At 36.2% G+C, this 13,698-nt stretch overlaps 1 protein-coding gene across 2 annotated transcripts in view; it reads right to left on the bottom strand.

Moving 5' to 3' along the window:
* PPP2R5E (protein phosphatase 2 regulatory subunit B'epsilon) overlaps positions 1 to 13,698 on the bottom strand; it is a 138,268-nt gene that overhangs the window by 30,679 nt on the left and 93,891 nt on the right. For both annotated transcript variants that reach the window (XM_073242286.1, XM_017669193.3), the window contains exons 4-5: positions 9,905 to 10,006; positions 3,635 to 3,727 (exon numbers count right to left, since the gene is read on the bottom strand). In XM_073242286.1, coding sequence (XP_073098387.1) covers positions 3,635 to 3,727; positions 9,905 to 10,006 — 195 coding nt within the window. The remainder of the gene's footprint in view (positions 1 to 3,634; positions 3,728 to 9,904; positions 10,007 to 13,698) is intronic.

Genomic DNA, 13,698 nt, shown 5'->3' with positions numbered 1-13,698 from the left:
ACCTGCCTGCTCAAGGGCAGCAAGGCATGGCAGCGGGAGGAGGAGGGTGCAGTAGGAACGGGGATAACAGGGTTGAATCTCAGCAATAATGCCTCAAGCACCAAAAGCCAAGCCTTTTCTAGTCCTAAGATCTGGTCCCACATCAGAACCAGACCTCCTAGGAAGGGAGCTCATGAGAAGCAGGCAGGGGGTTGAAGCTGTACTCTGATAAGATGATAGGGCCCCAGGTAAATAATGCATAGAATAAAGGATAGGAAAAGGGAAAGGAGGCCAACTTTATAGATTACCAACACAAATGAATACGGTTTTCTGGAAAATGACAGCTAACCCACAGCCAAGGCTTATTTCCAACATGAAAGTTAACACACTGGCTAATCATACGATACATTTAAACACCACTCAGTGGTGCTATTGATTCTGCCAATACCCTGGCCTGTCCCTTTCACGATGGATTCAGGAACTGGGGTGAGCCGTGGTCTGAAGATTGAGTTCATCAACATATCAAGCAGAGAGACGGTAAAGAAGGCAAAAATTGTAAAAATGAGGCAGGGACTAAAAACTAAAGTAGACTGACTTCACTTATACTTTATTTCTTGTCCCTGGCAAAACTCAGGAACAGATGATGATCAACCCCATGGTTTGTAAGTACTTACATAGGGCATCATTACCAGTAAATAGCAATAGCCCCCAGAAGTTCACTAATGCCCCATGGCAGATGAATGGCATTCCGTTTTATAATAGAGTTCCAAGGCCCGAACATGAGGGGATGCTGTAAACACAGAGTCCCAGCTTTTCCCACAGCATCTGACAAAGTCTCTATAAACTCCTTATGAGCAAAAATTTTTAATGCAAGAAGGATGATCAGATTTTGGAGTAAATTTCCAACTGGTTCAAGGATGGAGTTCAAATACTGCTGATGAATGAACCTGTTCTAAAGCAAAGGGAAGTCGCTAAAGGCATGACAGGGGCTCTATCCTTAGTCCCAGTTAGTTTTAACAATTTTAATCAATGACCTTGATGAGGCCAATAGCTAGCATATTTAAGAAGGTCACAGATGTGATAAAGATAAAAGATACAGTGAATAAAGTGCATGACAGAATCAAGATCCAGGAAGATATCAAAAGGTGAGGTAAAATTATATTCCACAGTAATAGACATCAAATCCTACACCTAGATAAAAAAGCAAATTGCATAATGAACAAGAACAAGGGAAAACATGGCTTTAGAACAACCTAAACAAGCTAAATTAAAAGTCAATGAAGATGACAAGCTTAACATAAGTTAGCAGTGTCAGAACAGCAAGAGCTAATGAGACTTCCCCTTTAAGAAACCTAGCCTCCAGAGAAGAGAATGGAGTACACAGTTCTAACTGCACTGGACTGACCAGACTCAGGGCACCAGGTTCAGACATAGATGTCATCCTTGAAGACAAATAGACATATGTTGAAGACTTCAAAAACTGATACGATTGGGTTGACAGAACTAAGGACTCAGTCTAGAGCACAGAATGCGCACTGACAGCTGTAGGCTAGATCCAGAAGGCAGATGCATTCATCCTGCATAGTACTGCAGAACTACCAGAAAATTTTCACATAAAAATATGGACATCTATTTCTCTTGGAAAGAAAAAAAAAAGTCTAGCAATAACTGAAGGAAGAGGTGTAGACAAAGCTCCATTCAGAAGGAGCTAGCCTACCTCCTGCTGTCTGAATCTGGCCACCAGACTTACTTACTATAAATGATCCCACAAGCATTTGAGTTGCAACTGCTGTTCTAAAGGAAAAGAGCCAACAGGTAAAACACGAAACCTGTGTTTGAAGACCTGAAAGGTTATGTCTGGGCTAGTGATATACTAAGGTACTATTCTGGAGAAATAAGGCCGGGGCATACAGGGATAGGGAGGTTCAACATTAAAAAGCACTTTTTAACAAAAAAGGAGTAATCTGCCTGTGTATATGGTCCTTCCTCATTAAAAAAGGGTAGGTGGAGGGCATGCCTCACCAGGGTCTCAAAGGAGACTGATTCACTTAGTAAAAAACTAGAATAGAAGACCAAAATATCCTTTCCAAATCTGGATCTCTCTGTTGTTTTAATCTTATGAGCTTTATCAGGAACCCATCTACCATGGAGAGCACACTGAGCTGGGGCCTTGCATGCTTTTCACATAAGAAAAGCACTAGCTTCAAAGTAAAACTGTAATATTTACTGTTTCCATGCCAACTAGACACAGGCTTTACTGCAGAATCATTATCTGATCCTCTCAGGCACTTCACTTTACCATAAATATAAGGGAACCTTGTTATTTCATTAGTGTTGAGGAGTGAAGACTACTCCTGACTTCAATCATTCCAAGTTATAATGAGGGGAATCAAAGGAGGCATCATTGCATCATGGACAGACAACCAGAACAGGCACTGTGCTTGAGAAAACTTGATAAACCTCAGTATTTTCATCTGTGAAATGTACATAAAACTTACATGTCTGTTCTAGATTGCTGTACAAATCAAATAATGCATGTGAAGGTACTCTGAGAACTACACAGGGCTATATAAATGGAAGGACTTTCTAACACAAAACACAAATCTGTTATGTCTTGCTTTTCTTTTGTCTGAAATGTTGCCTCCTTGGTATAAGGACATGTGGATCAATGTATCTATTTACCCAGTGATCCATGTATCCACCTATTGACTACCTCTCTGTTATCTCAGAGCTCACTTTTTCAAAGCTTCTCAACCTAATATACTCAGAATTCTAAATTTATTGATTTAATAAAGGGGAAATGAGGTCATCACAGAAGTTGCCAACTTACCCAGGTAAGGCATAGCAGATTAATTTCCTGCCAAAATAATGTTTTAAATTTGAAGTTCTGCTTATTGGCTCACTAATAGATATTTATTCTTTTCTACTTGAGGTATCCCATTAATCACTTAGAAAGGAGCTTCAACTGTCCATATACCAGTTAGTTAAGTACCAATTTTCATAGATGAATGTCAAACAGGAACAAGGAGCTATTACCAAAAAATTCACTGCCACGAAAGTTCCCAAGTGCTAGGTAAAAATGAAGATGTGGTCTACAGTTATAAAATGTAAAATGACAAACCAAGAAAAATATGTACCTTGAGAAGTTCCAGATAGGTTAGAGTTAATCTCTTCATGGGAACTTAAAGTGTTAAGCTGTGCTATTTCCTAGCTGTGAAAGCTCAGGAATACTCTGACTTTGATTATTCATTAAAGGTAGACTTGTGCTCTAGACAGTCCCCACTCAGTTTTAACAGATCTATGCAATAGTTCCTTAAGGATATTTAGCAAACAGTTTTCAAGCTACACAAAGATCCACACAAACTAGGGTATATAAATGAAATTTCTTTATAATTAAATTTTAGGAAAGCAAACTACAGAGATTTTTAGGTATTAGCATTCCTTGTTTAAAATATAATAAATTTCTAGCACAATAAATTAAGAGGTACATATTACTTTTAATGGGTAATAATAGAAACTAACTTATTTGTAGAGTGTATGTTTGTTTATAAAGTGATATAACTGTCATTGCAAGAATTCTTAACAAACATCAAGGGAAAATGAGACAAAGAGTTAACTGATTAACAAATACATGCAACCACAAGAATTTGCTTACCTGTAATACAAATTTCTGATCTATGTATTTTTTGGCAATGCTGGGTTGGAATTCTTGGCTTTCCAAAAATCGTATGAAAAATTCATATACAAGCTGCAACAAACCGATTATAGTTAATTTCAAATTACAATTCACTGAGAATAGTATCAAAAACCACAAAAATTTTGTAACACTAAATTGATAGGACTTACAAAATTTGATTTGAACATCAATCTACTAGCCATGCTAAACCTTTCTGGTGGCTAACCACTGCTATTGTTTCTTAACTTTTTAAATTAAAAGCCTGAAAGTCAACCAAAGCAAAAAATCCCCATAATCTCACCATCCAGAGATAACCATTGTTAACATTTTAATGTATAAACCTCCCTGTTTTTCTCAATATTTCTACAACATATCAATGTACTATATTTTTATATCGTTTTGAAACTACTTTTACCATCTAAACAATATATTGGGTACAATTTATGTCAATAATATCTAAGCCACCATTCTTAGAAGCTACAACTAATTATACACAATTTATAATGAATAGTTCTATTATTCATAATTGATTTAACCAATTTCCTATGCTTAGACATTTTAGTTTCTGAATTATTTCTCTATCAAATTACACCATGGTATACATCTTATAACACACATCAGTATGCACATGCTCAATTATTTTATGAGGAAATATTTCTAAAAGTGGAACTGTTAGTTCAAAAGATATCCAAACATTTCATTCAAGACTGTCAACACTCATTGACAAATTTCCTTTCAGAAAGTTTATGACAATTTATACTCCTAAAAGGAATATATGATGGTGTAGCACAGTGTTTTCATCTACAAAGGATAAGAATATTCTCATCTGCAAAGTCAATCTCAAATAACTGTTCCTATAAACAATAGGGGATCATTGTTCATGCTCTTTGCAAAATAAATTGATGTTAAACTATACATTAGATCTTTGTGTAGGATACAACAATATAACAAAACCAGAAATTTTAAGAGATACAGACACTGGGTTGGAGCCTAGTTGATCCCTTACTGTGTAATCTCAGGCAAGTCAATTTCTCTAATCATCTGTTTCTTCAACTGTGTAAGGGTGATGATAATCCTCAAGATTAAATGTAATAATATATGTAAAGCCCTCCACACAGTGACTAAGACATGTCATCATTGTCACTATCACCTAAAACAGCATTCACATACATTTTAGTCTCACTATACTTAAAAATGATTGAAGACTCTAAAGAGCTTTTGTTTTTATGATACATATTATTGACCCTTGAACAACATGGGAGTTAGGGGCATCACCCTGCCATGTAGTTGAAAATCTGTGTATAATTTTGGACTCCCCTAACACTTAACTCTGTAGACCAGAAGACTTACCGATAACATAAACACATATTTTCTATGTTATATGTATTATGTACTGTACTCTTACAATAAAATAAGCTAAGGAAAAGAAAATGTTTTTTTGAATTGTCACAAATATCCAGAAGTTTCCTATATATTTATTGGAAAACATTCATGTATAAGTGGACCCACACAGTTCAAACCCATGTTGTTCAAGGGTCAACTGTATATAAAATTAGAAATAAAAGCCAAGAAATTTTAAATATGTATTTAATATTTCATCTTAAAATAATAAAATACATTATACATTAACATAAAAATGTATTTTTGTGAAAAATAGTCATTTTACAAAAAAATTATTAAAAACTTTTTATTTTTATAAATCTCTTGAATAGCACATTAGAACATAGATTCTCATCTGCTTGTGCATTCAATTGGCTGTAATACATTGTTTTGGTTAAATATATAAAGAAAATTGAGCCTCACACAAATCAAGTAGCATGAAAAAGGGAGAATATTATCATAGTTTTATCACATAGTGGACATTATTCTTTGATGCTACACTAAAACTCAACAGACATTTCTTAAGAATGAGTTGCAATGTAGAATCTGAAACCATTATCAATGAATTCTCCATATGTTACACCAAATTCCAATTATCTGCCTTATACTTTGAATGGATCTTTACCCATGCATGGTTTCCTATCATCATTCATAGCAAATGGAAAATATTAGTTCACCGAGTTATGCAGATTTTTCAAATATTGACACATTTCATTACACAGTATTAAAAATGTTAGATTCCTTAATACCCCCAGTTTTATCAAAAAGTCTTTAAGCTGTGAGCTGTCAAGCTCAATGTGACAGATACAAGTTTTCCAAAATTCTAATTCTATATTCTGCTTGAATGCTCTAATTTTATCAGTGGTAATAATTATTTTGTATGTTTTAGAGAAATCCACCAAATACCCAAGTTGGAACAACCATAAGCTTGTCAGAGATTCCTTTAAGTAAAAATATTTCATTAAAAAAAAGCTATTCTAGCTTGCAGCTTAAACAATCACACAAATGCTTTAGGAAAAGACAACCATGATAACTCAGTATGCAGCAGCTGTACTTTATGCTCACTTCCCATTGCATCACAAAGAGTATCTTTTTAAATGTGTACTGGAAGGTTGCCTTACTAAAAATAATTTATTTAAAACTATATAAAACAATTTTTAAATTATAAAAAAGATAATTTTTGGCTGCTTCTTCAAGGACTTTTTAAATTGAACTTGGCTTTTTTTCATTGTAAGTATACTGCAGTGAAGATTATGACTACTGGCTAGTTTGGCACAACTCCCTTGCTTTGTGACAAGGCAACAGCAATTTCAAACACCGCTGCCTTTACAACTATTAGTGCAAATGTCAAAGCAGTGCAAAGAGAAATTACATAGTGTCATTTACAAAACAAGTTACAACCTTGTAGGCCACTGAAAATCAGGTCTCAAGGCCCCCCTAAGGGTCTGCAGATACTACTAACCTAAATGCAGAATACAGTGACTTTGTGACTGCAGACTCTTCACACTTAAATTACTTATTCACATTAGGATTTTACTTTTTTATAACACAGTTTTTCTCTTTGAAACTCTGAATCAGAAAATGTTTTCCCAATGATCTGAACATTGTCAAGTTGTACTTCTAGTCATATAATGCCTAAAATCCCAACACCTTCTAGAATAACTGATTTTTTTCAATACATGAATCTTTCAATTCTTAGTTTTATAAACAGAATGTCAGCCTTATTCAAATAACCCATAAAAGGGTATTTCATCTCTCTATCTCTCTTCTGATTCCCATAAAGTGCAGAGATTCTCATCTTCCAGGCCGGAGCTGTGGGCTGGCAAGGCTTTCCGGTGGGATTGGCATCGAACTCTCCCCACTCCAGTCCCTTGAAAGCAATTATGGTTTAAAACAGTCTGGTGGAAACACTTCAGACACATTTATTAATAAGCATAAATGTTCTCTATACTTAAAGAGGCAGATTTTGCCTCAGAATAAAAAAATCTCCCTTGAGTTTCTAAAGGGAAAAATGAGAACTGGGAAGATAAATTACTTTTCAAGGTCACGTAAGTGAATTCTCCAAGGAACATGAGTAAAAAGACTTTAGTACTCCTGTTTTTCAGTCTCAAGTGTAAGCATTAAAAAACAATCTCTTAGTTGTAAATGGAAGTCCTGTAAAATCATATTCTACTGAAGATACAGATCCAATTTCATAAAATACTCAAATATGGGATACAAGTTTAAAAGATACCAATACAAATAATAGAAAAGATCAAATAACACACATACAGTAAACCCTTTGACATATTTGAACTGAAAGTCAGTGGATTTAATACTTCTTTCTATTTTAAATATCCCCAAAGATCCCTGATTTGCTATAATGAGTAATTTTGCATGGGTCACATTTAAATCAAAGGTAAGGTCTACAGGAGCAGTCAACTGGTAGGCAATGGGCCTTAGCCAACCAATAACCACATTTCAATGCAATTTTGTTGTTCTCTACTATTGTCAGATATTTGGTAATAAACATCATGTTTCCTTATAAAATGTGCTCTAGAAGAGGAAGCACACTGCTAATGCTGAAGTTAATGAAATGTGCAAAGGTCTATGAAAGTGTTGTTGAAAAATAGCCTGTTGGATCAATTAAAAAGTAAAATGTTGAATTTAGTGATGGGTCACTATGATATGAATGACCTACCATGAACAGAACAGAGTACTTCTTTAATGTTCAGTGAGTGCTCTTGTCTCTTGTCATTACTAAAACCACATATATCAAGTGAAAATGGAACAGTGGCTGGTTTGTGGAGTCAGGATATACAAAGGTAACACAGGATTTTTAAGACAAGTCAGGAGCCCGTATAAAGACTTCCGTAAGACAATCAATGGCAAAGGCAGCAATGTACCTACTGACTTGACCTTTCCTATGCATGAAAGTTGACTTGTAGGTTTTAAGAGTAGGTTTCCTTTACCTGATACAGCGTAAGTCATATTTCCCCCTTAGCTAAAGAAGGGACAAGAGGATTTTAGGCTTGAACAGGATGTCAGCACAGATGAAACCAGCCTGTTTTGGAAAACAGTTTGTGATTTCATATCCATAGGGGTACAGGTCTTCGCATCATTCTTTGGTTTTAGAGTTTCAGATGAACTAATGGTTAATGTTCCAGTAGTAATGACATAGTATAAGCTAGAGATTTTTGGTGAGAGAATTTAATAGCGTTAGAAATTAATTTAGTTCTGAATTTTATAGAGCCATTAATCTTAGGAAGGATTAACTGAAATATTGAGTTAAACTTTATTATGCTTCAGGGAAATTTATATCTTTGGAGATCATGATTTAGAGTATCCAAAAGCTCTTGCAGATGGCAAGAGTGGTCCCCTGTATCTTCTCTGGGATGTGCAGAAGACAGTAAGTTGAAGCTTTGAAGACGTCTTTCTGTCTTTTCCACCATAAGATGTAGGACTTCCCTGAGGAGATTATCTTTTTGGTTTTGTTTTGTTTTTTTAATTTCTTCCAGACTACATTATACTTCTCTGAACTGGTACCAATTATTTAAGAATAAGACAGGACAAGAAGCCCATCCATTTATAAGAGTAATTCTTCTTCTGGATTTTTAATTACAATCTGGGATATAATATGAGAAGCCCAAATAGTTTTGCAAATTTCTTAGATTGCAGATAGTATGTCTGGCACCTTGAGAAATAAATAAAGTATCTAAGATAGTAAATAACTACAGTGTTTTAACTAACTTAGCCAATCTTGGCATTGGTGGTAGGAATACATATGTGTAATACACCTGGGTAAGAGTTGAGAAAACGGAGTCCCTGAAAGCTCTCTACTAGAGGAAAGAGCATACATGTATATCTGTAGCAACCTTGAGTTGCCAAAGCAGGACAAGGGAAGCTGCAGATTTATGTTAAGAGTTCTGACAAGTAGAAAAAAACAAACTTTGAGAAAACCTCTTGGCCTTATGTCCCTGGCTGCAGAATTTTCTGCTGTTCAGAAAGTCAACTAGTAACCATGAGCACACATCTACAAAGATGCAGTGGCTTCTGCCACAGGGTAGAAATGTACAGAGCTATATTCCTTTCTGACCATCCCTTCTCTCCTTGCTAGTTGTCATCCAACCCTGAAGACATTCTAACTCAGTAAAAAGATGGCTTTGGGCTTCATTACATTCACACTTCCTTGTTCAATTTCTTTGAGAAATGTTGGCCTTTAGAGAAGGCAGTCAGAAAAGGAGAATGGAAAATGACCTACATGGATAAGTAAACACCATACAGATGGGCCAAGAGCTGGGAAAGGGGATGCAGGGATGGCCCCAATCTGTCCTGGCATGTGACTATGATTGGAAAACATGGGCTCAGAGAAGAGAACAAAACTGGCCTGCACACAAGCTTTCTCTCAGCTGTTGTTCTTCCTCATAACAACATGAAATAGCTACCTCAGTTTGTTTTTGCCCTTCCAGGCTAAAGAGCCACATTTGTGGTTATCATGAGGATAGGCATCCAAAGTCCCCAGGGCACCTACTGTTGAACTTGAGATATACTCTGTGACCTAATCACATCTAACTAATATTGATGTGAGAATAGTTCTGCTCTTCTTTGAGGCACCAGTGGGCAGGATCACCTTGAAGTTCTAATAAAAGAGGAAGAGCTGCTAGCTGGACCTGCAGCCTGAGAGGGCCCATACTAACACACTACACTGAAACGTGGTATTTTATCCTCTCTCAGTTATGAAGAGTAAGAAACATAAAAAGCATTCCCTAGCTTTCCATTAATATACTCTAATTTGATTTCTTGGAAAATAAAGGCTTGAAGGAATTCCCATGCTAATCAGCTTATGAGTTAATGGATCTTTTTCTTACAACAAATCGTAATTCAAAGTACCTGTAAGTGTGGCCATGATGCCTCAAGGGTAGGTTCATCTTCTTCTGGATCAAATTCATTGCTGTCACTAGGAGGGAGAGTTCTGAATATATTGCAAGATACCTAAAAATAAACAAGCAGCAGAGTTAGCTGGAAGCTCCTTCTGGGCAGCCTTACACAAGGTCTGTGCAGCCAGCTGAACCCCGATGACAGATGACAGGGACACCAAACAGGAACAGGGACCTCCTTCTATAGACTTTGAGGCCAGGACTACCTCTAGGCAAACCTGGAAAGTAGCAAAGCACCGCCTACCCTCTTGAATAGCACTCCTTGTCCACCCATGGCCATTCCCACCCCAGGTCCTTGTGATTTTACACCTTCCATCAAAGCCTGCTCTTGGTTACTTACCAGTAAAGCATGCTTGTAATCAACCAATTTATACTTAGATATAAGTAACTGCTAATGGGCTTCATGTACTCCCTTTCTCAGGCTTATTCACAAATTGCAAATTTACAATTGAACTAATGGTAAAATTTCAGGCGTTTACAAAAAGCAAACCAGAAAAGATAATTTCAGAACCTAACATCCTTCAAACCATACCTACTCTGTTCTCAACTGGTTTACAAAATAGTAACAATGCCTAGGATAAGCTATATCTGTGATACAAAGCTCTATAAACTAGGTATTCCTTTCCCCATAGGCACGTTCCAAATTAAACGCTGGTTGTTCAAAGAATGGCCATGAGCCAGTTGAAACTGGCTGATGAGGAGATGAAGATTCATTATACTATTCTATTTCTGCATGCATTCCAAGTTTTTTTCAGTAGCAAAATGCTTATTTTCAAAATGCTACTGCTACTATTCAAAGGGTTCCTTTTCAATATCTGTTTCTTGTCCTATTTACTCATCTCTATATGAACAGCCCAGACATATTGGCAGGATGACGGGGGGGAAGGCAGAAGACGTGTGAGACGCAGAAGGCAAAAAGGTAAAAGAAAGGAGATATTGTACCAGAAGTCTTTGCTGGACTTTCTATATAATGCAGATAATACTAAGCTATAATATGCTGCTCTAAAAGAGGGAAGAAGAAAGGCTTTTGTGGACCCATATAATCTGCATGTGTTTATTTATTCAACAAATATTTATTAAGTGCCCCTTATGTACACACACTGTTTGAGGCACTGGAAAAAGAGTAATGAACAAAGCAGATATAAAATCTGTGTTCTCCAGAAGCTTGTGATCCCAATTTCCTAGCTATGGAAACTGAACCCAGATGTGTAAGCTATGAAAAGGAGATTCAGTTTTATGTTAAGTGCAACGGGAAGCCACTGATCTTAAACAGAGAAGTGACATGATTTGATTTTTGTTTTTTAAAAAAAATCACTCCAATAGCTATGTATAGAAAAGTCCAAAAGGGGACAAGTTAGAAGCCTATGAAAGTGGCACAAGATGATGGCTTGGACTAGGATCGTGGCGGAGAAGACAGAAATAGACTGATTTAAAATATATTCTGGAGGCAGTATTTGCTGCTGGCTTGAACATGTGGGGTAAAGGAAAGGAAAGAACCAAGGATGAGTCATAATTGGAAGGCCATTACCCAAGATGGAGATGATTAGGAAAGGGAAAAGCTTTGTTTGCTTGTTTTGATAGAGAGATCCAGAGATCCAGTTAGGAATGTGTTAAAGGAGCGATATCTAGGAAGTAATCAGAGAGGTGAATCTGGACAGGTCAGACTGGAGACCCAAAAGGACTCATCAGCATACAGATGATATTTAAAGCCACAGGACAAGTGGATTACCTTGTAAGGGAGTAAATAAAACAGAAAGAAGGGAAAGGACCCTCAGGCACCCAACATTTAGAAATTAGATAGAAAAAGAACATCTGGGAGAGGCAAATGAAAAGGAGTAGAGGTAGGAGAAAAAAAGACCTCGAGTTTGTTGTCTCAGGAGCTGACAGAGAAGAGTGTCTTAAGAAAGAAGAGGTCAAGAGCAACAATGCTACTGAGGTTAAGTTGAGCATAGAGCAGCATCTATTGGATCCGGCAGCCCTATGAAGTGGGTACTATTACTATCCCCAATTTACCATTAAAAAAATAGAATCACAGGTATTGTTGGGATCTGAGGTTACAGTTAGTAACCAGCAGTTAAAATTGTCAGGCTCCACCATATGTTCTAGAAAAGCAGGTAAGCCACCTCCTTTGCCCTACTTTAGCTTAGATGACTGAAAAAATATTACCCTATTAGAATGTGTTTGTGTGTGTGACTAATAACAGCATGCACAATTCTATTATTTTAATTTTGTCCCTTCTGATGATTAGAAATTGTTTATTAAAAAAACTAATGGCTTTCCAAACATTAATTTATGACTTCTCTTCAACCACCTATCCATACTGTAATCAAAGAGACAAAAGTCTTTTAATTACTTGCTTTTGAATCATCATTAAACTATACACATATTTCAGAAACTGAGCTGAGTTTTCATTCCAACTAAGTCATTTAAATCTATTGTACTCTATAACAAGTTTTCTTCCTCTCCCAAGAGGTGAATGTAAACTATGAAAGTTAAAAAATAAATAAAGGGCTTCTCTTATACTAAAAAATCTGGGTAAAAGAACATAGAAACTTGTGCTCCTCTGTACTCTTGGGCACATAAATGCTGTTACAGTGTCCTCCAGGTGCTGCAGCAATTATTTATATATTTGTCTGTCTCTCTACTAACCAAGAATATTTGGTGTCAAATTCAAACTTGCTTCCCTAGCATATATGAGACATTCAACAAATAGTAAAAAAATTAATGTCTGGTTACATTAATAAAACATTGTGTATTTGGGTTTTGCTTTAACCGAATTTCAAATTTAGGTTTCCTGAGTGATTTAAAGAAATCTAGGTTATTTAATCTTAAGATGTTCACTCTGTACAGCATCCTCTGATTTGGTAAAAGATTCACCTCTCAATTATCACATCAAAAGAATGTTGAGCTGTGTAAATAGTCCAAACAGCAAGTAGTTCTCACTTAGCCACACACTGCCTTTTCTTCAGATTTGCCTTCTTTGTAATGCTTAACTTGGTTTACTTTTAAACATTCACCAGATGAGTAGTGAGGAAGAACACATCTATTGGGCTGGACAATTAAGAGCTGACTCAATTGGTTAAGCAGTCTCTGGCACTTTTGGAAAGAATGTCAGCACATATCAAGTGTCATGGAAATGGCCAATCCTTTGACCCAGCCTGGCACATAATAGGTGCTTAATAAAAATTGCTCCTGTCCTTGAGAATCTATCCTAAGAACTGAGTCAAGACAAGACTGAAAAAACTACTTAAAGAAATCATTTACACCATTCTCCAGGAAGCATAAAATTGAAAATAACCTTTATGCCCAATATCTAAGAGGTACATCACTTATTAGAATATTGTACAGCATTAAAGATGGAAGCACAAAGAAATGTTTATAAATACAGATTTAGGGTGAATGACAAGTGAGAATGGTATGGCTATACCTATAAAGATAAGAATGGAAATGGATAACTAAAAGGAAACTAAGGAAGACTATATTAAAGCAAGAGCAATATGGATGATAAAGTAGGTAGTTGCTATTACTCTTCTTGAGACACAGCAAAAAGTCCTAAATCTATCAAAAGCATATCAAGTTAGGGACATACAGTATGTAAGTTATACCTTTAATTTCAAGATGCAAATGGGTTCTTGCATTTGTTTTAGATTGTCAGGAAAGAGTTAAAAAATCAAAGCTTCCCACAATGCAGAGGGCTGAGCTCATGAATGGATAGTTGAAGGATTGAATAAACGGACCAGTTTAACC

Source organism: Manis javanica, chromosome 8 (genome assembly GCF_040802235.1).
Source record: "Manis javanica isolate MJ-LG chromosome 8, MJ_LKY, whole genome shotgun sequence".
Taxonomy (NCBI): Eukaryota; Metazoa; Chordata; class Mammalia; order Pholidota; family Manidae; genus Manis; species Manis javanica.
The sequence above is the reverse complement of the archived record's forward strand: the minus strand, read 5'-3'. Positions and strand labels throughout refer to the sequence as shown.